Source organism: Aristolochia californica, unplaced genomic scaffold (assembly GCF_029961685.1).
Source record: "Aristolochia californica isolate CCGP_79_NKW_82.1479 unplaced genomic scaffold, dmAriCali1.0.hap1 SCAF_16, whole genome shotgun sequence".
NCBI lineage: Eukaryota > Viridiplantae > Streptophyta > Magnoliopsida > Piperales > Aristolochiaceae > Aristolochia > Aristolochia californica.
In genome coordinates, this window is record NW_027181837.1 from 19125382 (window position 1) to 19150236 (window position 24855).

Here is a 24855-nt window from a genome sequence, read left to right on the forward strand (position 1 = left end):
TGTTTTTACTTCATTCTAATAAGTAAGTAGTGAGTTATGAAGTCTACAGGAATGAGGGGTGAGGGGTATTTTAGTCCATTCAGTAGTATCATTGAGTGACTAAATAAAAGGAGTGCTGCTGTCTCCTGTGCAGCTTCTCTCAACTTTTCTTCTTCTCTCCTTCTCTCCTCTCTTACACTTCATTATCTCCAACTTCTACAAATAATAAATAAAAGAAATACTACAGAAAAGAAAACAAGGAAATGACCTGTTTGAGTAGTAACAAAGATAAATGGAATAGAATAAATGAAATGCTTGTGAATTTAAAGTAAAATAAAAATCAGCAAAATTGTCTATATAGGCAGCTGTTGACAGGTCCATGCTTGTAGGTTTTTCACCTGCTTGATATAGATGCTTTTTCCTGAATAGTTTGGACCAGTAACAATATTGACCCTTCCTGATAAAACACATCTATAAAGGTCACAAGTCATTTTTGACATGTTATGAATAAGAAAAAGACTGAAACTAATTACCATCATGAACCTATTTCAAAAAAAATTACCATCATGAAGCTACTTCAAAAAAAAAATTACCATCATGAAGAATCCTTGTATCATTAGGAACAAATGTTTCCACTGTCATTTCCTGCAAGACATGTCTGTAGGGTCCACTGAATCACTTTCACCAATCAGAGAATCTTGTTGAAACCATAACATGGTTCGTAGAGAATTACAGATCTCACATGACAATTAGATTATTCATACCTTCCATTTTGTATGCTGAGAATTGTATCTTCAGTCAAAGTGGGTCTCACGTACTTGTTTTGACGTGCAACCAATGCGAGAGACAGAAAGCTACAAGCATGACAGTAAGCGTGAAAGAACTAATCAATAAGAAAAGAGAATTTCTTGTGTTTTGATAAAAAAGAAAGAGCCGTTGCTTCATATACTAAAGAAAGATTGAACATATAACTGAGTCAAATAATCATTATAGTATTAATACCAGTCAAGTTCAGCAGCAAAGTTAACAGCTTTCTGCAGATGTGGTGAAAAAAGAAGTATGTGAGACACCAAGTCTCTTGTGATCACTCTTTCCAGATCTGTAACAATGGCAGTAGAAAAACATGAAAACTAAAAGTTGAATAACTAGAGAAAGCACACAAGAATCTTAGGACAACATTAAGTGCAAGATTAGTGAAGCAGAAAACCTAGATAATGAAATAGATCATCCAGAATTTCTATGAAGAAAGGTTTAGAGAAAGACATGCTTGATTGGATAAAGAGTTCATTAAAAAAAAACAGCCTTCTAGATCCATTGCATAACAAAAAACACAAAAAAGAAAGTTTTGTAGCAGAAAGGAGTTTTAGCCAGTAGATGTTGGATACTCTTCATTATTAGGCAAGTACTAATAATAGTGTTCTTCTTAGACAATAATTAAAGTGTTCTTCTGGCTATTCATTTCTGCCCAGCTTTATATTTTCACAGTTTTGTTTTCGTTTTTCCCCCTAAAACAGACATCCATCCTTTTAAAAAGCCTCACAATTAGTAGATTCTGAAGGGACATACCTGTTGACTGTAGTGGTAGAGCAATGGGGAAGGTGAATGTTTTCTTTTGTAAAGAGAGATAGGTCACCAGTTTGAAAACATGCAGGTTAACAACATCTCTCATTTTCTTCTCTCTTTTTTCTCAATTCTTTTTCTGCTGTTCACTTATCTATTTTTAAACGATCCTAATTCTGTTGATTTTGATTGGATTTTCCAAACCCTAGACTAGAATTACTGCAATTCTCTCTACGTGAAGGAGCGGATGAAGTTTGATATAGACCTTTCTTCTCACATTAATCTTTCTAGGATCTTTCAAGTCTAAAGTTTGTTTTAGGGTTGATAATTTTTTTACACCAATATGTCCCTTCATTCTTGTTCAAGTATATAAGAAATTACAGAAATCGGAGTCTTACCTAGAGTATGAGACCTAGTTTGATTAGAATTTGTGTTTAGTAAATTTTATTTTATTTTGTTTGGGGCATGATGGGTCACCGACTGAAAATGTCAGATTCCACTATGCTGAGGTCCATGCCCTCCTCCAAGGGCTGAATGTGTATAGAAGACACTTCTCAAGTCCAGATATTGTTGAAGATGACTCCAAGACCATTATATCTTGAGCCAAGGGCTAAGGGCAAGGGCAGCATGCCTGGAAATTCGATCAGCAATTTATGCAAAATGAGGAACTTACGGTTCCTTTGACGGTTAAATGGTTGCTACAGTCACCCAAATCATTGACCAAAAACTTGCAAATTCGGGTCATTCACAGCCTGGTTTGGTGGTCAATTTAGAGGATGGACTTTCTTGATTGTACTTTTTGTTTTATTGCTTTGTCTTTGCATTGTTCTACTCGTAAGTTGTGTAAAAGCTTTGTTCAGCCTCTTTTCTTTTGAATAAAGTTTCACTATTTCATTTAAAAAAAGATTATAGTGAAGCCTTGTTGGGTCGAGAGAGAGATACTCTCTCTCATCTTACTCATTATTCCTTCAATGGAACTCTAGAATTCAACATGGTATAAGAACAGATTCTACAGTCCTACACGCTATTACTAGGAATATAAAACTGAAAAGTGCTAGCCATGGAACCTACGAAAGTTGAAAACAAACACTGTTAAGTGTGAAAAAGTCCCACATTGAAAAGTGCTAAGAAAAGTTAATGAGTTATAAGGTTGAACAATATGCTTCCAAAGTTGCTAGTCGTTTTGGGATGGAACGGGCTCAATCCAACAGTGGTATCAGTGCAGGTTATATGAATGGGCCAATGCCAATTTGTGCTCCCTAGGTTATTTGTGAGTTGTGGGATCCATGAGGTGAGAACTAGATTATTTTTTTGTTGTGTGCTCCAATGGTGGTATATGTTGGATTAAACTTGGTTTCATCCCAAAATGACTAGTCACTTAAGATGCCCATTACTCAACCTTATAAACCATTAACTTCTATTTGTACTTTTCTTAGCACTTTTCATTGAAGGACTTATTCACATTAATAATCTCCCTCACGTCTAGGCGTACATAGAATGAACTTGAGACGTGAGCACAAACTCCCAATCGGGTACACAACATACAAATAACCTGGGGAGCACAAATTAGGCCTTGGCCACACGCACAACCTCCTTTGATAGCACTATTGAATTAAACTTGGTTTCATCCTAAAATGACTAACTACTTGGGAAGCCTATTGCTCAAACTTAGAATCCATTTTTCCTTGGCACTTTTAGAACTTTTTCCCACTCAACAATTACCAGTCCACATAAGTACTTTCTTCAATGTTCCTTTCCATCAGTGTCCAAAACTATGTTTTGAATGTTTTTACCTTTGAAGAAAAAATTGATGCTCCAAAGCTTCCTAAGCTAGTTGGAACTGTCACGGAATTATGCAACATCTTCTTTCTTGGTTTCTAGGTCTTAGCGTTTCAAAGGAAAAAGGTCATGATCAAGGTTTCATGGTTGCCAAGGGCTATTTATGCATTAGATAGCTGCGGATCTCTCCATTGAAGGAACCCTAAAACCTCCATTCTAGAATCACAAGTCTATGACCTTTTTTCCCAAAAAAAGGATTCTGCCCTCTTTTACAAAATTTGCCATAAATAACAAGTCTCTAGGGTTCTATGAACTACAAAAACATCCAAAAGGCCTCATAATTGACTTCTTTTTTTCCTTGAAATTGGCATGACTTTATTAAGATAATAAAAATTACAGCAATAGAGGGGGAGAGGGAACCTCAAACACTAGAATCCCCAACAGCAATACAAAATCTTGAAACACCAAATTTTGCTAAATCATCAGCAGGATAATTATCGGATCTTAAAACATATTCAAAATTGACTATTTGATGCTGGATACTTTTAGGTTGTTGGATTTAAGGAGAGAGAGAGAGAGAGAGAGAGAGAGAGATTCAATCAACATACCGAGGATTTTATGATAAATATCTCCAAAAAGGTTATCCAATTCTCTTGTCTTGGAAGTATGATAGAAAAATTTCCTCTCATCTCGATTGGCATCTGAAAACTAAGTCAGCCTACATCATTTTCTTCTTGTGACATACTTGTAAGTCTTGACTGAAAATTTGTGTAGAACCCATTTAACTAAAGATCAAACAAGTTGGTCAGGTTTAGCCCAAGCAACTCAATCACACTTTTGAAATTCAGGCTTGATGTACTTGTATATGGATCTGAGCTTTCAAGGTTGCTGGGTACATCTAAAAGTCAATACTTACTGCAAATTCAAAATCTTGAAGTTTCCCCAGGGTGGCTTCATCAAGTTTGTCTTCAAAAATACACATCAGATATCCTGAAAAGATAAAACCAAGAATTAATCCTACAAATATGTTACGGTCAAGGGATACAATGAGCCCACTGTGTTACATCTTAGAGACAAAAAAAAAACAACTAAATAAGATTCAATGATACACAACTACAAGCATAAAATGTTATCAGTTTCACATCCTAGTTAATCAATCAGGCTTCAATCTGGCCCAAAGTCATTTCTAGACTCAAAGAAAGCTTTGCCATTAATGAAGCACTGGTATATCATTGGGGCTTTATACAAGATTAAGGATGAGAATTAGGGCTAGGAAAGAGAAAAATGAAAAAGAAAAACCAAGGAGAGGTTGCTGAAGAAGAAAGGAGAACAGGGAGGAAAGGGAGAACGAAGATATTTTAGGGGGTATTAGGATGGTGTTCATTGAGTAGTGCTTGATTTCTCGTCTAATTTTTAACAACTCACAGAGTTATGTATGTTCAGACAATTTGGTCACTCCGCTATAAGAGAAGTTTTTTTTTTTTTTTTTGAAAATCTACTATATACAGTTTAATCTCGTTAAGAGTAATAGTACTTTAGTCTTTGTTTAACCATCACTTCAGTAACCAAATAAAAAGAGATTAGAGACAAATCTTTCCCCCCATCCAGATTTCTTTCCACCAAAGGGAACAAACCCCATTGCTCCTCTTTGTATTGTTTTTCATCTTATTACTTGCTGATTTTAAAGTTTATAAACTATATAAGAACATTTATACATCAATGACATGCAATAGCTTAGATATTATCTAGGGGTGGAACAATAAATAAATAGAAAACATGATTACCTACGCACCAAAAATAATCATACCCTTACCAAGAAACAAGGAATTAAAATAATCCTAAGTGACACGTAAGTTCACTTTTTCCATGTGGAAAGGATGGCAAAACTTTGCAACACACAGTACTATAAGTGCAACTACTTAAGTTTAAGAAATATACAAATCTTCTAAGAGAAACAGTTCAAGAATTGAAGACTAACCTATTTGATGTACATACACAACGTGTGGAACAAGCTTTTTTCCATGAATCGGGAGACGTTGGATTTCAATAGACGAGACCTGCCATTAAAAAGGTAACTGAGAAAATTTTGCATATTTAAACTCAAAGAAGCTAACCGATTTGAAAATAGTTATAAAAAAAAATGCAGACAAAAGCAGTCTCTTGACAATTCTTTAAAGTAATGGCTTTAAAACCTTATATTTGTTCTCAATTAAAGGCAAGTGCTTCTCAACCTAGGCTCAACCTTCCCAAAGAAGGGAGTTAGGAAATGAAACAGAAGAATATTGGACGGAACAGTAGTGAATAGTAATCTGGAGCCCTATGTGCTGAACGCATCTCCAAAATAAGAAAACAAATTCTCAAAGATAGTTCTTGAACTAGCTGTGTCGCATCAGTGAGACATTAAGAGTAATGAAGCTATAAAGTGGAAAGTTGAGAAGAAATAGAGAGAAGAAGAGAGAGGAAGGAGAACACAAGAGAGAAAGGGCGTGCACTCATTGAGGGGTTTGGAATTTGTTGAATTTCTGGAGAAGAAAAATAATTCATTGATTGTTGTAAATTAAGTACACCGAGTCTCTAGTTATATTAGAAAGAATATATAGAATCTGAACTAAATGTAGTTACCAATATCTCTGTTACACCCAAAGTAAAACTTTTAAAAGATAAGTCTAATAATACTAAAATTCCTCCTTGACTGAACCTTCTTCCCATGAGACTCCTTTCCATGAGAGTCATGTAAGATACTTTCATTTTTGTTCTTCAACACTCCCCCTCAAGCTAGAGTTTGTAACTTCAGCTTCCAAAAGAAAAAGATTCTTGGTCTTCAAACTAGGTCTTTAAATTTTTGTGGCCAAAAAATTCTCCATCGTGCTCTCCCCCTAAGATATTTTGGTCACATAAAATTCATCATAACATTTGAAATTAAATACCTCTTTCTTCTACTTCTTCTACTTCTCCCCCTCAAGCTGGAGATGAAAATGACATAAAGACTCAGCTTGGACAAAACAAATATAGGAAAAGAAAAGTCACTCGTAGTTGAACGACAAAGATCATACACCAATAAGAAAACGTCAAAGTCTGAAAAATCCGATAAATTTTAAAGGCAGAAAACGACCCAATGTTAGGCACAAAAAAGAAACTACTCACAACTTAAGAGTAGCTCAGAAAAACTCACCAATTGGGTGAATAAAAAGACTTGACTCGCAAGTTGGGCACACTCTTATTGTTTGTAGGTAGTGGATCTATAGGCATGCTCTGAAGTGATAAAAATAATGAAAATTGAAGATATACAAGAGTCTATAGACATGCTCTGACACGAGCCTTGGTGGACCTCGAGAGGGAGGAGAACTGCCCTATCTCCGATCTGGAGAGCTATTTTTCCTCTTCTCTCACTATTCCGCTCGGGCATTAACTTCCATGTTGGTAATTGTCGCTTGATTCGCTTCTGGGAGGATTGGTGGGTTAGCTGTGGGCCTTTGAAGGCTTCCTTCAGTAGCATTTGGCGGGCCTCCACACTGTGTTGCCTGTCGATTGCGGATGCTTGGGGTTCGGGAGCATGGGATCTCCAGCTTCGTTGTGGTCTTGATGATGCAGATGCTCTTCTCTCGCCTGTTGGAGGTGATTTCCTCCTCTAGGCCTCATGGTGCTTTGGATGACTCGCTGGTTTGGTGAACGGAGGTTAGTGGTATGTTTTTTGTCTCCTCCGCCTACTCCCTCATTAAGGGATGGACTTCAGCAACCTCCAACCATGAGGTGGCTTTTATTTGGCGTCTTTCAGCTCTCCCGAAGGTTAAATTTTTCCTATGGAGTGTCGTGCTTAATAAAACTCTCACTGCAATCAACCTCCATCGCCATGGTAATCTCAGTGTGTGCACGTCTTGCCACCTCCATGTATCCTGCCCCTTTTCTTGGTCCGTTTGGATGAGCATTCTAAGTCGATTCGGACTTCAGCTTTGCTTGCCGAATGACATCATCTCTGTTGGGGGCTTGCTCCTCGGGGCTCCCTTCCCTAAATTGGGAAGGATGATCATTGCCTTCATCCCCTAGGGTATTTGGAAGGAACACAATAATAGGCACTTCAGCGCCAAACATCTTTCTCGAGATCGGGTCACCTCCTCCATCATTGGCCTCATCTCCTTGTGGCTTCATTTCATCATTTTAGGAAGGGGTTTTCTGCTCTCTTTAGGCTCTCACTCAGGGACAATTGGAGTATCATTGCTCAGATGGAAGCCCAGACGAAGCCTTCCGCTATGCAAGAATGGCAACCACCTGATTCAGGCTTCATCACGCTAAATTTTGATGGCGGCTCTCTTGGCAATACTAGCATGGCTGGTTATGGTGGTGTCTTTCATGATTCAGGTGGCAACCAGCTCATGTCCTATTCTGGACCTATGGGCATATCTAACTCCACTATTGACGAGCTTCAGGCCCTCCTCAGAGGCCTCATCATCTTCAGCAAGCACTTCTCCTATCTGCTCCACATTGAGGGAGACTCTGTAGTGATTGTTGGTTGGTTCTCCTCTCCTACTTCTCTATCGTGGCATCATTGGGATGTTTATTATTTTGTATTAGAGATTCTGCCCCACTTTACCTGTATTTGGTCCCATGTGCCCAAATCTGCAAATTCTGTTGCGGATGGTTTTGCTAAGCAGGAAGCCTCTCTCCATGCCCTTGTTGTAAGGGGAAGGCCTCCCTAGTTTGTTGTTTTGCTTCTTGGTTTAATAAAATCATCACTTTCTCAAAACCCCGTATTTATTGCAAAAAAAACCCGTGTTTCATGAATGGACGAAATACATTGAAGTTTATTGTCACTTCCTTCGACATGTTGTGATGAAAAATGAAGCCATCACCCCTACGTGCGGTCTGGTGATTAGATTGGAGACATGTTTATTAAAAGCACTAGGCAAACGTGAATTCGGTGTGTTCTGCAGCAGGGTAGGCCTAATGGATATATATATGTTCCAGTTTGAGGGGGAGTGTTAGAAAATCTACTGAAGGACAATTTCATCATTTTACACTTCCTACAAAGTTCAACAGCTACAATAACCTACTCTATGTGTCTAGTTTTATCTCTAGTTCAAGTTTCATAATTTGAGCATGTAAGGAGATATAGGGATTTAAGTGTTTTAAGTGGCTAGGGGCATTTTTATAATTGTTTTTCAGGACTATAAAAGTCTTGGGGGTCAAACTTGACCCCCAGCGAGTAATTCAGAACTCTGATTTCTTTCCCTTTTTTCTCTCTCTCTCTCGTTCTCCAAAACCCTAAAGTTCACTCTTTTTCAATATCAATGACATATTTCTTTTGTGTCAGAAAAATTCCTACTTCACTCAAGTCCTTGGTTTCAAAATATTTTGCAAGATGTTCCTTTACCTCTTCAATACTTGAATATTACTTCTTTGTTAATTTCTAGGGTCTTCTCTCAGGATTACTAAGGTTTAGAGACGAACAAAGAAAAAGAGGGGAAGAGAGAAAGAAGAAAAGCCCGAACCCATGGGATAGAAGAAGAGGATAAAGAGAGCAATCATAAGAGAGGAATTGGAACCAAGAAAGGCTAGAGAAGGATGTTCTCATCCACGCCCTTTTGGTTGTATTTATAGTTGTAGGAAGATGTTTACAATGTCAATAATGCCCTTAGGCCTACACCCCTTGAAAGAAAAAAGACATAAAAAGACACATACAAACTTGTATAATTACAAAGTCGTGCTACCTTTTATTGGAGAGTTATCCTATTCACCCTTATGCCATCGTACTACACATGGATGTCAATTTAATGCTCCCCTCAAGCAGGTGCATATACAACATAATTTCCTAACTTTATACATGAGTCATGAAGAGTTGTTGTTGTTATGGCTTTGGTGAAGATGTTTGCAAGTTTATTTCTTGGAGAAATATAGTGCATAGTAATATTTCTAGCCTATAGTTTTTCTTTGATAAAATGGTAGTTATGTTCGATATGCTTAGTTCTTTCATAAAAAACTAGGTATGTGGCAATATGAATTTTTGTGTGATTGTTACAGTGAAGTGGCATAGGTGCCTTGAAAGAAAACCTCAATTCTAATAACTCACAACAATTGGCAATGCTCTGATACCACGTAAAATATAGAATATAAGAAGAAAGAGAAAAAAGAGAGAGAATGAAGAAAGAGAAGAAGAGTGCGACTAATTCCCTGCATTAGTTATGGTAAGAAAACAACCCTTTTTTCTATTATATAATCACTTAATTGATAAGCAAGCAAAGTTATAATAATGCCCCTTCTGCACTTAAACCTATCTTAACTCCCTACAAACATATTAGAATAAAAAAAGAAAAAATAACTACATAAACTCCAACATGAAAGTACGCTTATTATAAGCCTATGAGGGAGATATGTCAATAGTGAAATGACCAAACTACCCTTTACACGAATTTCAACAAATTGAAGCTCCTATTTCACTTCCAAAATTTAACTTGAAAATATTTTCCTTCTCCAACAATCAAAGCTTCAGCCAAGGAAAAAACACAATTCTCTTTTCAATCCTCTTGGTGCCCTTTCATTCCAAATAGCTCCATAACTTCCTTGTTGTCTAGCTCTACAACTATAATTTCTCTCCTACTTTTGTTAAGGAATAGTCCTACATGGATTACTGAGAACAAATATGTTGAGTTTATTAATTAGGAAAGAGATTTCCTAGACCCAATTTCACAACTTTAATAGGGGAAAGGGAAAAAATTCATTCTTTTCTTCCATCATTTCTATCACCTTATAAGACATATGATTAGCGAGGTCTTCCCAATCCATGACTAATGGAACCCAATAATATACAAATGCGAGAACGCAAGAAATGCTACATCACTATTACTGATATTGTTGATAGAGGCAAGAAACAAAAAGTTGAAAATGAAATGGAAGCAAACGGTGAGATCTATTAGGGAAAGCTGACTTAACAACAAAGACAGAATATCATTTCAAAAAAAACAAAGACAGAATATGATAGAATAGTAGGATATTTAGCATATCTATAGTATGAAATATGACGTCTATGCTGATGATTATAATAATTATATAAACTGATTGCATTTTAGTGGATGACATATTCAACATTAGAAGATAGCAGACCCTAACCAAGAGCTTTTTGGCTTGATTACTTTTCTTTTCTTTTTACCCTTACAATTCTAAAAATGATATGTTCTAAAGGAGAAAATTATTACATGATATGACACCATACTTTGAACATGGTGACAGCTGATAAAGTGAGAGGGCAGACCAAAGAAGCGTTTGATCTCAAGTAAAGAGTTTAATGGAGCACCTACCTGTATGAGGTTTTAGTGGGTAGGAATGTTTATTAAATAGCATTTTGTTAGGTTTGCCACTATGATTTCTGCAATAAATTAAAGTCAAGTGTACCTCCTCCAGAAATTCTGGCAACTCCTCATACATGGTTCTCAGCTCATCCAGCTACACAATAGACAATGGATAAAAGCTCTTTAGAGTACAAAATCTCCTCACAAGATTAAACAATAATGTAAGTGTAGTTTAATATCATGTTTTAAAAAATTATATTCTCCTATAAGTATAAACTTCCTCTATATTTCACAAACTCAAAAGCATATAAAAGAAAGAGTCAAACAAGAAGACTAACACATAAAAATAAATAAATAAATCTGCACCAATAGCCAAAGTTGAGAATGTAAAACAGAGACAATTGTTCAAGCAAATGAAAATTTTCTGAGTCACTAAAAGCTCCAATTCCTAATTTCTTACTTATGGTGCAATGTGTAAAACCAAAGTCAATGAGACCATGTTTTTTAAAACTTCAAGACCATGTTTTTTTTTTTAGAAGAAAAAAAACTTCAATATATCAAACTTTTCGGTCAGTAATCAATTGCACAAAAATTTATGATTAATTAAAGTAGAAAAGTCAGATCATAATCTATGGAAACTAAGATTTGAATTTTTCTTTATCATAATGTATCTATTCAGATGTTCCATCCCTCGAAAATTCCTTCAAAATATAATCTCTTTTGCAATGTGTTCAGGGGAAAAGAGAAAGATCTGAACAATTCATGCATTAACAATCAGTATACATGTTCATCTATCCTGACTTTCTATCATGGCATATTGTTGTCCTGACAGTTTTAAACTGTAAGCCACCAAAAGTACCACAGGAAGTCCCAGAAAAACTTCCACGTGTTTGCTTCTTGCAGAAGAAAGTCAAAAAGTAACATTTAAAACAATATCAGGAAAAACTTTTTGCATCAGTATTGTCAGTATTAGATTTAGAAGAGAGGATGTATTTTATGTTTCCCAAAAGACTATTTTCATTTTAACAGAAGAAAAAAACGAGAAAAAACACCATCATATAGGCTAAAGTAAAGGTAAAATTTATAATTGTGATACTCAGAAAATTAGAACTTTGGCTCAATGGTCACATGGGGGAGCTTTCTAGTAGAGGTCATGGGTACAATTCTCACAAGAATATGGTGTTCGACACCCAAAATAAAATAAAAAACAGCAGTTACAAAAATCAGGTAATATTACATTACAGGAAACATAATTGATGTTTGGTCCGAAAGACAATATTGACGAATCCCATTAGTTTTTTTAAGATATTCTTAAATAATTCCAATAAACATATTTCATATGGTGAAGAATCCAAAGGACATAATGTCTAAGACCTTTTTTTTCTCTAACTCATGCAAAAACCAGCAAAATACATTGAATCAGTGATTACTTCTTTTTTCTCGCTCATGCAAAGCCAGCAAGATACATTGAATCAATGATTACAAGTTTTGAAAAGAAAAAGGAATCGAAGATAAAGAATACAACATTTAACATGAAAACTCAAATTCTAAGCAATGAGTAAAATCAGTAGGAAACAAAACCTCTTCACAGAAGCCCTCTTTAACCATGGTTTCATAATCCTTCTCCTTACTTTTATTAACATCAATGATGCCCATAACCTAAAAAAATGTGAAGAAGTATCCGAAGTTAAGGAACATACTACTAGATATTGAAACACAAGTAAAAGAACATCTGACCACATAAATAGCTCTTAAAATCACTTAATGGAAACAAATTCTGCAGGTGACAAAATAATAATAATTACCATTTTCCTCAAAGGGTCCAACCAAATCTGACCTGTTTATTATTAGGGTCAAGTATGTAGACCCAAACCCAGACCTTTTGGGTTAGGTTTGTTGTGGTCAATGCCATTAAAAAATATAAAATTTCAAAACATAAAGTTGTAAAAAAATATTTTAAAAAGGAAAATGAAGTTCAGAGTAATGTTTTATCAATAGATATCCACCTGTGAGTATAAGAACCAACCAGGTCCAGTCAAGTTTGGTACAATTCAGTCTGGTTATGCTGCTCAAGAATGTATTTTTGCTAGCAATACTGCTCAAGAAAGACCTTCAGAATCAGACCCTACTCAATTATTAATCGGGTGAGGTATAGAAGCCAGAACCTACACTTTTGTAACAATGATAGCTACAGTTGGGGCAAATAAAATGTCTCAGGTTGGGTTAGGTTATTTGGTTGAGCCAAATTTTTTAGATATAACAAATAGCACACAGTAAGTCAATTTATAGCATCAAGTTATCATATTGGTTAAGAGTGGCTCTTTTTCGGTGTCTTCCGCCTATCTTGCTATTCGTGGATGGCTCTCTCACAACTCCAGACATACGGTGGAGTTCACCTGGCGCCTCAACACCCCCCAAAAAGTAAAGTTCTTCATGTGGTGCACCTGCCTCAACAAAATTTTCTCTACTGATAATCTTATAAAATGCGGCCAGCTTGGGGTGGACCTCATTTGCCCTTTTTGTAATGTAGCTAAGGAAAATGTCAGCCACCTGCTCCTTTCATGCCCTTTCTCATGGGAGATTTGGACGTCGATTATCAGCCGCATTAGGTTCCAATTCTACTTTCCTGTGGATCTTCCTGCAGCCTGTCGGATGTTTGCAAGGACTACCATCCCCGGTCTTAGGAGAATAATGATCTCAGCTTGCTCGGCTTTTATTCCTTGGGGGATCTAGCTAGAGCGCAATCAAAGGAGGTTCAATTCCTAAGAAAGAATCGTTGAAACCATCTCAGGTACTATTCCTACGTGGCTTCAATCTCGGAAAGCCTTCTCCCCCTTCTCGGGATCTCCCAATAGAAACAATTGGGGTTGTTTTGCCCAGCTCCATACGAATTCTAAATCCCTGGTTGTTTCTGAGTGGACCCCGCCACCTGCTAGAGTCCTTAAATTAAACTTTGATGGCTCCTCCCTCGACAACCCTGGTCTAGCTGGTTTTAGCAGAGTGATTCGTGATTCTTTTGGGAACCAGATCGTCTCTTTCACTGGCCCTCTCGATATTGTAGATTCTATGACGGTCGAGCTACATGGTCTTCTTAATGGGCTCTGTGCTTTCTGCGATCACTATGCTAGGCTCATTCACATTGAGGGAGACTCTAAGGTGGTAATCCGCTGGTGCAAACATTCTTCAACGCCCCGTGGCATCATTAGGACATCTTTTTTGAAATTATGGAAATTGTTAATTTGTTTGATTGTTTTTGGTCTCACATCCCGAGATCAGCAAATTCTATGGCCGGTTGTTTGGCCAAGAAGGAAGCTTCCTTGCAATCTCTTGTTGTTAGGGTTTTTTTTATGAAGAGAGCGTATATTGATAAGACAAAAAAGAAAATTACAAACCTAGCCTTGGGGGCCTGTCTCCACAACAAAGTGTTGGAGAGAAATGCCCGCCTTGGCTTGGGAGTTTGCTAGGTGATTAACAGAGTGTGGAATGTGATTCCATTTATAGGTTAATGGGGAAATAAATTACATATTTCATTGAACATATCCCAATGACGCGATGAGCGGTGGCCATGGTTTGCACACCAATTGATGACCACTTTTGAATCACCTTCAACATAAAGGGGACCAGAAAGGCGGCTAGAGAAGATTTTGAGACCATGCAAAAGCCCTGAGAGTTCTGTTGTGGTAGAGTCTGAGGTGCCAAGTGGGCCTGCATATGAGAAGAGAAGGTCACCATTTCCATTGTGGATAACACCACCGTATCCAGCTGGTCTCGGGCAGCCGAGAGCACTTCCATCAAAATTGATTTTAGTGTGCCCGGAGGGAGGGGGGCCCATGGAGCCATTGATGGGGGGTGAGAGGGCAGAGACATCCCAGCGATAGACTGCCAGTTTCCTCTGAAGTTTGAGTCACTGAATTTTCTGAATTCTTTTTTACTAAGGAGCCAGACAGAAACTTGGCTAGAGATTTGTTCAGTCAAAACCTCAATAGGACAAATTTTGAATTTGAATTTCCTCCTATTACGTTCTTTCCAGAGAGCCCAGATTATATGACCAATGCAACAAGAAATTATCATTTTTCCTAACTTTGGAAGTTTTGAACTAACGAGAGAAAGGACAGTGTCAGCAATGTTTTCGGAGGCACAGTATTGGAGGCCAATTTTGTTGTTAGGGGTTAGCCCCCCCTTTTCTTTCCGTTTCTTTTAATAAAATCATCCTTCATCAAAAAATTGTCATATTGGTTATTTTAAAAGCTCTAGTGCAACTTTTATCTAATTTTCGTAGTAGGGACTTTATTACAATTTCGTAGGTGTAAGGGTCTTTACTGTAAATATTTAAAGCCATATAAAAAGCATGTTTCTCCAATAATGAAGGGAAAATAATAATTGGGTGGTCTTTTGTCATAAAGAAGCTTATGCAAATTAACGAAAATAATTATTATTTTCTCAAACTCGTTGTATGAAAGGATAATCTCTTGGATTCTTGCATTCCCTTTTCTATACTTTCAAATAGAAGAGTCCACACTGAGGATGGATTATATCATTGACAAGATAAGAGCCTTCCATTCATGCACCTAGAGAGAACTGTTTGCAAGTTATGTTTTTCAAGGAGCCCATGCTAATTGACAAAAAATTTATCCAAAGGAATAATTTTGATATGATTTTGAAGATACTCTCGTCCCACAGTTCTTGCGGAAGGCCCACAATTTGGATCCATTGGCCAAGGCGAGTCAATGCAAAGATGGGTTCCAGTCCCGGACGGAAGATATAGGGGCTGAGACAAGGTGCCGAACAGCCATCCATTGATCCCCAAGTGAAAGAATAGTGACCATGCACTCACCAGGACAGAGGTAAGAGGACTGCGGTTTGTAGTCGAGGTGCACTTGTCAAGAGAACCAGTCTGAGATGGTCAGGCCGTTGGTAGGTGAGGCGTTCGATGCAACCAAAGCTGCACATTCCAGTCTGTCAAGACCAGAGCAAAGTAGGTGTGGGGAGACCAAGATGGCTGGGTGGTCCTGGCCAGAGGCCATCTGAGATTGGTGATTCAAGTTTTTTGGAGATGAAAAAAGGTGGGGGAGCTGGGACATGAGGCGGGATGAAGTTGGGGGCAGCGGGGGTGGGGATTAGTTGGCGGCAGGGAGGGGAGGAAGTGTCGGAGGCATTGGGTAAATTGGGTCCAGCTAAAGGAGGTATTTGTGGCCTCTGAAATGGTTATGTGAGCCATAGTGATTCGGTCCCAGTACTGGACAATGTGGCAGTCGGCAGCGTTTCTCCGGTGGATGGTGAGTAAACTGAATCGCCAAGGTCCAGTCCAGAGCTCTTTGGACCTCGGGGGAGTCGTGATCAACTTTGGTAGCTTCCATGAACAGGGAGATGAATGAGGTGCATGCTGCAATTGGTATGGTGATGAAGGCACAGTGAGCTCGTCTTGCCGTCACCTGAACACGAGTGGCATGGAGCGCCACTCGAGCGATCGACAAAGTGGTAGGGCCATACGCGAAATGAAAGGAGGCAGTGGGGGCGTCGTAGAGTCGCAGGAGTGCTGGTGTGAAGTCTGTCGTCAGTGAACGATGGTTCAGGCGTCGATTTCGTCTTCTACGGTCCTCAAAGCGTGTCGCGAAAAGTTGGGCCCAGAAGTCCTCTCTGCATCATCTGCATTGTGGCGGTGAGGTGAGATCAGACTGCAGGCGGGCCGTCAGTCATCTTCGGCGGTGTTGTCTAGTGCTCGCCAGGAACGAGAGTCCAACGGGTCATCGGGCTTCATCCCCGAGAGCGATGGGGGGTGTCTGCAATGGTCGCCACAATCGAGAGGAGTTTTCAATCGGGGACAACGATCGCCTCTCTCCCTCTCTCTCTCTCTCTCGTCGCTCGTCTCTCATTTTTCTATTATGTCCAACCCTCTCATGACTCTGAGATTAAGTTACCCATATGATTCTGCACCCTTGGATCCATAAAGAAAATATTACAAAGAACAAGTATCAACTCACCAGTTCATAAACATAAACCAGCTCTGTAGAAATGGATGAAGTTGCCTGCAATACAGATGAAAAAGAAAGCAGTAAAGACAAAAATATAATGTTGATAAGCTTACAAAAGTATCATACTGGATAGGAAAAGTTGCTACACCTACACAACCTCTTGGACAATGTCTAAATTGAAATAGTCATTTCTCTCTTTAAGATGATCTGAAATTCCGACTTCAAAAATCCTTTGAATGTGGAGCAGTCCAGAAATGCTCTGCAGGGAATCATTGAGTTCTTGAGATTTAGAGTAATTGATGTGCTGTTTTACCAAGGGAATTAAGTAAGATTTAAAAGAAAGAATCTCAACAAGCTTGTCCATGATTCAGAACATAGAAGCCATTTTAAAACAAGCCTCTGAGAGCTCCACAAGTTAATTGTGGATCATGTATATGAATTCATACTTGAATTGTGTCCTGTGGAGGTCTATTAGCAACATTGTATGGAAGCAATTTTTATGGAACTTGAAACTTGACACATCTTTCTCTTAACAAAGAGATTATGTTAGTTTTATTACAAGAGAAAGAAAAAGAAAAAAATAGAAGGATAAGAGGGCAGCAGGAAGACAAAAGAAGAGGCAAAAGGCAAAGAGAAGAAGGCAAAAAGAGATGAAAAAGTATCAAATTTTCACTTGATTCTCAGACAATGTCATTTGTTAAAGTTCAGGAGTATTTTGGTAATTTACTAGTGTATCTGTATTCTGAAGTTCTAGTTAAGAAGATGTTAATTAGATATGATCACTAATGTAATTTTTGTCTTTTTTCGTTGTTGTTTATGGCTGTAAGTGAGATAAATTTAATAGGATTAATATGGTCATTTTTTCTGTCATTTTTTCTTGTAATCACCCTAACCAGACTGCATTGAACTTTTTTTCAATGCAGTCATTCTCTCTTCTTTCTTCTTCTCTTCCACTTTCTTCCTCCAAAACTCTTCCTTTTTTTCTTAGCTTTCTTGATATCAGAGCAATCGATCAGTTTGGTGTGAGTTTTTGACAAATCTCTTATTCTCCTCAAAACTACAAACTCTTCAGAAAGAGGGATTCTCCATAATTGCAACTGATTGAATTTAAAGGTTAGGCTTTTTTTCTGTTTCTTTGTGCCATAACACTAGGATTTATTTCTTGTGCTGTCATTTTTTTTTAACTGATGAGGTTTTATTTGTTAAAATCTATGTAAAGGTATTTTGTTAATTTCCTCTACTAGTTTACATATTTGGAGATAGCTATAGGTTATATTTCATTTTAGGAGCTTATGGTCCAATTTTGATGAGATTTGGAGTTGAATTTATTCAGTCATGAAGAAAGAGGCTATTAGGGGCATTATTGTAATTTGGAAAATGTCTCGCTTAAGTTAATAAAAGGGGCATTATTCCTCTTTCAAGGAGTGCTACTTCACACACTCTTTCTTCATTCTCTCTCTATTTTCTCTTTCTCTCTCTTCCTTCTCCAATCCCTTACTTTTTTCGTGGTATTAGAGCAATAAGGTCCTGTTTCACACTTTTATAGGTGTTCCTCTTCACCTTCATTTCACCCACCTCTCCCCAACAGCTGCGTCCCTTTTGGAATCTCCTTTCTCCCATGGTGAAGTTGAGCGGGTGGTATTAGGCATGGTTAATGATAGGGCCCCGGGTCCTAATGGTTTCAATGAGAATTTCTTCAAAAGAGTTGGTTATTAAGTAGGATATATTTTCAATCATTCAAGGTTTCTATGAGAAGGGCATCACATTTCGTAGCATTGGGGCTTCCTTCATTACGTTGGTCCCCAAAAAGACCAATGTGGAGCATCCAAGGATTTTCAGCCAATTAGTTTCATCTCTAGTACATATAAGATTATTGCCAAAATTCTTGTGCACCAACTCAAGGCTTTCCTCCCAACCGTCATCCACCATGGGCAAGGCACTTTCCTCAAAGGGAGGAACATTCTTGACTCTACCATGGTTTCACATGAGCTCATAGACCACTTTAGCCGCTCCAATGACCCGAGGATTGCCCTCAAGCTTGATTTGGAAGGTTTTCCTCCCAACCGTCATCCACCGTGGGCAAGGCACTTTCCTCAAAGGGAGGAACATTCTTGACTCCACCATGGTTGCACACGAGCTCATTGACCACTTTAGCCGTTCCAAAGACCCGAGGATTGCCCTCAAACTTGATTTGGAAAAGGCTTTTGACCGCATCAACTGGCACATGTTGGATGCCTTGATGAATTGTATGGGTTGCGGCGAGAGATGGAGATTTTGGATCAGGAGTTGTGAGGACTTGGCCTCTTGCTCGCTCATCCTCAATGACACGGTGTGCGGTTATTTCAAGGGCACGAGAGGGCTAAGACAGGGAGATCCCCTCTCCCCGATTCTTTTCAACATTGTGGCAGAATTCGTATCTTCCATATTCTACTCGGTTAGTCATCACCCAGCCTTCAATGTCCCCATTCTTTAGTATGTTGACGACACTATCACCTCCTGCAGTGCCCCTTCTTGTGGCTCATCTAGACCTCCATTCTTTGCAAGGTCAGTTTACAATTTTGTCTACCTGCGAATCTGATTCCTGCCAGTAGGATGCTTCTTGGTTCTACTCTTCCCGGGTTAGGTAAGTTGATTCTTTCTGCTTGTGCTGCCTTCATTCCTTGGGGTCTTTGGAATGAGCAAAATCACAGATGTTTCAATGCCAAGTTTGAATCCCCGGAGAGAGTTGGTGATAATATTTTCGTGCACATTTCCTCTTGGCTGCTCACCAAGAAGGCCTTCTCCCTTTTTTGGGGTTCCACTAATCAGGATAATTGGCATTGCTGGCTTAATTTCATGCTCGGTCAAAGCCCCACACTGACATCGGACCAGGTTCCTCAAGCTAAATTTTTATGGATCTTCACTTGGTAATCCCGGTGTTGCCAGTTTTGGGGGAGTTATTAATGACCCTTCTAGTAGTCAGCTGATTTTCTTTGTGGGCCCTTTGGTTATTTTGGATTAGAAGACAGATGAGCTTCATGGCCTTCTTAATGGGCTCCGCATCTTCCGTGACCACTACTGGGGTCCTCTTCACATGGAAGGAGATTCTAAGGTGATGATTGGATGGTGTGCTCATGATCCCTTTTTGGTCGATTCAAAAAAGTAATTCAATTCCCTCTGTTCAAAAGTTCTAGTTAGGAAGATTTTAATTAGATATGTTCACTGATGTATGTGTAATAGGAGCAATATGATCCTTTTCTCTTGTAATCACATGTTTAATAGAGTTAGGGTTGACCAGACACCCTAACCAGACTGTTTTTCAATGCAATCATTCTTTCCTCTCTCCTCTTCCACTTTCTTCCTCTAAAATTTTTCCGTTTTTCTTAGTTTTCATCATTAATAATAAAATAAAATTTTGTTTTAATGACTTATAGCAACAAAACTAAGTGTCACCTTCAGTAAAACAGACTGCATTATAGTGTTACAATGTCTAACACTTCAGTAAGTGTGTAACAGTACACTACACTAACAAAGGTCGCTGAAGTAACCAATAATTTCACCAATCAACAGATTAAAATATAGAAATTAGAAGAGAAATATTATCTAAAATCAGGGTTAAAAAACAAACCTTAAAAAAAAATACTACCTTTAGAAAGGTTGCCCAGTCACCACTTGAACTCAAAGAACTTGGGGAATCAAATTTCTAGAAAAAAAAACAGCCAAGGATAAAAATCTCACATTGCCATGGATTTAAAAATATTGATATTGACATCAAAGAACAGAAAAGTCACAATCTATTCAGTTGGTTTTTGAGCATATACTTCATCTGGATGTTAGGGCACAAAAAAAGAAGATTTAAAACAGATGAACTAGATACAGATTCTAAAATTAATGCTAGTAACATGAATACCACTTTCAGACAACAAGATATCAGGTTTTATCGCTGTTGAAGCAATACTAATTTGGTTAATTTAATCATTGTAGCATTCTACATATTTTTTGTATGGGTCATGTAAATGTGCTGGTAGATGCAGTGTTAGTTTAGTCATCTTAATGTCTTGCTTCTACGCACTACTTAAGTGAGAGATAACTTGTCCTCACAACTCATTTTTTTAAATTCATAATATAACAGGAGGGGATTGACCTTGACCTTTGATTTCCGCATTCTATTTTATTGCTAACTCGAAAGGCACTTTTCTCCCTTTTTTCTTCACTTTCTCAATCATGATAAAAAAAATAGGAAATAAGAAAATATGGGAGAGAAAAGAAGAAAATAAGGAGAAAAGAGACACCGAAAGAGAGAGTTGAGAAGGATCTCGTTGGGGCTGTCCATGACACCCTTTTTTCTTTTTATTAACTTAAGTGACTTAATGCATAGTTACAGAATTACCCCTTGAACATAACTCCCTTTAACTTCATAACCACAACTCCAAACAATGCAAAACCTGAACCATAGACTTATCCCAACATTCTAAACATGACAGCACTCTCACAGGCATACACGGACAATGTAAAATGACTAAAATACCCTTATATGGCAGTTAAAACAAATATTAACATTCATTGTAGTAACATGAATAACACTCGCAGAATGCTTAGTCTCATCAAGCAACGTCTTAAATTTTAAGAAAATTCAGAACTCATGTTTTTAAAATGACCATAGACTCTCACAAACATACATTGACGCTGTAAAATGACTAAAAATACCCTTACATGGCATTTAATACAAATATTAACGTTCATAATAATAACATTGAATACTCACAGAATGCTTATGTTGAAGAACAAGTATTGGAGAGTCTTATATGACTCTCACAGAAGGAAATCTCATAGAGCAATAATTAATATGGCAGTGTCTCACAGGAGTCTCACAAGAGGAGGTCTCACAAAAGAGTCTTATTTAAAGGTGTTTTAGTTATGTTAGTCTTCTATTTATGTTCAATTGTATAATTATGTTATAACTTATCTTTAAGTATTTGACTTCGGGTGTAAATGGCATAAGGGAAGTTTAATTGTAATCTGAGTCTACTTTCCTCTATTATATGTTAGAAGATGGGCCCAAGCCCACATGACCAAGGAAGGCCCACACATCCTAGTGTGTGGAAGATGGGCTCAAGCCCACATAACAAGGAGAAGGCCCACAGGCCCACACAGTGGTGGCATGATGGTAGATAAAGAGCCATCTTATAAAGATGACACTGATGTAATTAGTTTATGATTTATGTCTCTTATTCACTCTTACTAGGGTGAAGGGTATTCTTTTAATATTAGTACTTTTGATATTTATAAATACAACTTAAGGGGGAGTGTTTAAAAAGGTCCGTAACCCTATTCTTCCTCCTCTTTTCTCCTTCTCCAAATTCATCACTCTTACTCTTCTCCTCCTAAACCTTCTCTCCACAACTAATCTTCCTCTTTTCAACCCTTAATCCTCTTCTACTTTGATCATACATCATAGAATCCTAAGTTCCAACATGGTATCAGAACAGGCACTCATATATGGGCATCCACCCAAATTATCCGCATGTAGAGCCACTAAAAAGGGCCTACACATGAGGGGGAGTGTTAAGGAATAGTTCCACGTGGATTAGTGAGTACAAAGATCTTGAGTTTATTAGTAGCGAAAGAGGCTTCCTAAGTTGGCTAGTCATTTTGGGATGGGCCTTGGACCCAACTTCACAATAAATAAAAGCTCATTGTACTCAGTTATAAACAAGTCAGTGAAGTATTTATCTTTTCCATAAATTCAAAATGGTAACAGAGCAGAGTCTGTAAATTGACGCATATTTCTCTCACCCAATTTGGTTTAGTTTAGTTTAGCTTTTTCCTTTTCCTTGCCCTAGTTAATTTATTCTTTTCAAGTTATAATCAGTTTTTGTTTCTTCCGTTCTTTGAGGCCTCTCCATTCCCAATGGCGCCCATGTTATAAATTTTCCGAGAGTTCTCTTTCCTCCATGCAACAGGGTAAGTAGCTCCTACCTGAGCTTCAATTCTAGCTTTCTCTTCCTACCACCTTCTTTCAAGTTTCCCTCGTGCATCTTGACTAGATCTGCTTTCTCACCATGGCTTAAGAGTGTTTTGTTTTGTGATTTCAAATTGATGTCTGCAAAGCAGCTCTTTAGCATTGCAGCATGAAGTGCTTTGATGGGAGAAAGTTGCTCATCATAAATAAGATATATGCTTCCTAAATCATAGAAACCTTCTTTGCAAGTGCTCTCTCGAGTAGGCATTTTTTGGTTAGAAAAAGCTGCCAAATCTTTTCTCAACGTCTGCTCTTTTGCTGTTGTCATCTCTCTAAAATAATATTTGTATCGGTATGACAGCTCCTAAACAACTCATGAAGAACACATCTCCACAAACAAAAGCAACAACACGTCTCGAAACCGCAAGAATATCCCCCTTGCAAAGCGTCGCCATATGATCTGCAAGCCATCAAATTTCTTTAGCCTTTGCCACTGTTGTTTTTATCCACTCGTGCTTACACAAAGCCCTCCACTTCAAGGACAGATTGCATATTTCATGCAGGCCATCACAGATTTACCCCATTACCACTGTGAACCAAACTACCTGCTAGCTTGCTTCTTGTTCCTCAAGATTTTGATACAGAAACTCGAAGATACAGCAGCATGATAGACACGTTGGTGTTTGCGAGTGAAAAAGCTTTGGCCTGATGGAGCATGCTGCAACAACTTTGGTTGACACCGAGTCCTTCTTGAAGAAGGATTCTGATCAGAAGGTAATTATCAGCTTCCTTATTCCTCTTGGGTACTCTGAGTTCCAATCCTTGTTATAGAAGGATTCTAATTAAGGAAGACAGACGTTGAAGGCAAGTCCTTGTTGATGAAGGACTTGAAGTTATAATGTTCCCGGTTTTTTTGCAAACAATGGCTCTGCCAATTGCAGAGTGTTATGTCCTCAATCATCAAAACAAAAATAAGCTAAGGATGTATCTTCCGAGTTTCTATTATCCCTCGAGCCCAGATGCTTGAATAGGAGAAGGGTTGATTTAAACACCTCTGGGAAGTGAGCTCATGACAACCATGGATGCCGTGATGAGAAACTACCCAGGTTTCCCTTCGTGCAAGTGACATGCATCCAAGTGAAGGACCCAAACACCACAAATTCTGATAGCAACGATAAATATGACGACTATAGACGTCATTGACAGAAAGTTTACATTCAAGAGATGTTAGGAATTAGACGCCCTAATGCCAAACTAAGGAAAGCAATAATAATAATCGCAGAAGAAAAAAAAAACACAAAAATACAACAAGATTTATACAGGTTCGCCTCAAGGTGAGACTACGTCGTGTCTTCCGCTGCTACTGTAATCCACTATGAAGATAAGAGAAATCGCACACACTCACAAGTATTTTTCTCTAACCTCTCTTGGGGCCGCAACTCAAGATCCTTCTCCGATTATATTGAAACCCTAATAGCAGCGCCTCCTAATTATAAAGAGAAAACTAGGGCAACCGCAATACAAGAGTGAAATCCCCAAACTGCCCTTAAAGAAACCCTGATAGCGACGCCCCCCCAATTATAAATAAGTCAATGAAATATTTCTCTTTTCTAGAAATTCAACAGCTTAGTCTCATCAAGCAACGTCTTAAGTTTTAGGAAATGCAAAACCCATTCACAATAAAGTTTGTTAAAATAAATGAAAGGTCAACATGCGATTTCATGACATTTTCTATCACCACTATTTCTCTCTTCTTTGCATCTTCAAAGCCATACATTTAGGAATTGTTATTCAAGTGACAAACAATCTATGATTAGATTCCTCTCCTGAACTTCTCCCTTATTTTTAATATCTTTTTACTTATATTCAATCAGCTCATGAAATACACACTGAATCAGTTTTTGACACATCACACGAATAAAATATTAATGGTGAACTTTTCAAAAAAAATGATGAACTATTTTGTCTATCAGATGTTCACCTTTTAACTAGTCACCAGTAACTTTTTTTTTATTCAACAGTTTTTGTTAATTGTCTTCAAATAAAGGTTTAATAGTAGCAAATTATAATTAAGCAAGCAGAACTTTCTTATCAAAGAGACAGAGTTTTCTCTTTTTCCCTTCAAGGAACATTCATCACTCACAGTGGACTTCCAATTCAAGAAACAGCTTCAGAATTTTGCTAACTGCTCAAGAAAGACTTCACCAGAATACCTTTAGCATGCAGGGGATATCTCTTACACACTTCAGCGTTTCATGTATAGAAGCCATAAGTTCTTCGCAACAGAGAAAGAATGATATCTTAGTGGTAAATAAAGGAGACAAGCGAGACCAAACCAAGAAGT

At 37.9% G+C, this 24855-nt stretch overlaps 1 protein-coding gene across 4 annotated transcripts in view; it reads right to left on the reverse strand.

The window, feature by feature from the left end:
- Positions 1 to 24855, reverse strand: part of LOC137952959 (DNA mismatch repair protein MSH5) — a 33220-nt gene that overhangs the window by 5381 nt on the left and 2984 nt on the right. For all 4 annotated transcript variants that reach the window (XR_011112335.1, XR_011112334.1, XM_068800099.1 and 1 more), the window contains exons 12-24: positions 24725 to 24811; positions 20196 to 20252; positions 16728 to 16829; positions 16580 to 16624; positions 12180 to 12257; positions 10702 to 10752; positions 5297 to 5375; positions 4235 to 4308; positions 3927 to 4026; positions 982 to 1078; positions 744 to 833; positions 573 to 637; positions 378 to 436 (exon numbers count right to left, since the gene is read on the reverse strand). Coding sequence is in view for 2 of the 4 variants with exons in the window: in XM_068800099.1 (XP_068656200.1) it covers positions 378 to 436; positions 573 to 637; positions 744 to 833; positions 982 to 1078; positions 3927 to 4026; positions 4235 to 4308; positions 5297 to 5375; positions 10702 to 10752; positions 12180 to 12257; positions 16580 to 16624; positions 16728 to 16829; positions 20196 to 20252; positions 24725 to 24811 (984 nt within the window). In the remaining 2 variants the exon portion in view is untranslated. The remainder of the gene's footprint in view (positions 1 to 377; positions 437 to 572; positions 638 to 743; positions 834 to 981; positions 1079 to 3926; positions 4027 to 4234; positions 4309 to 5296; positions 5376 to 10701; positions 10753 to 12179; positions 12258 to 16579; positions 16625 to 16727; positions 16830 to 20195; positions 20253 to 24724; positions 24812 to 24855) is intronic.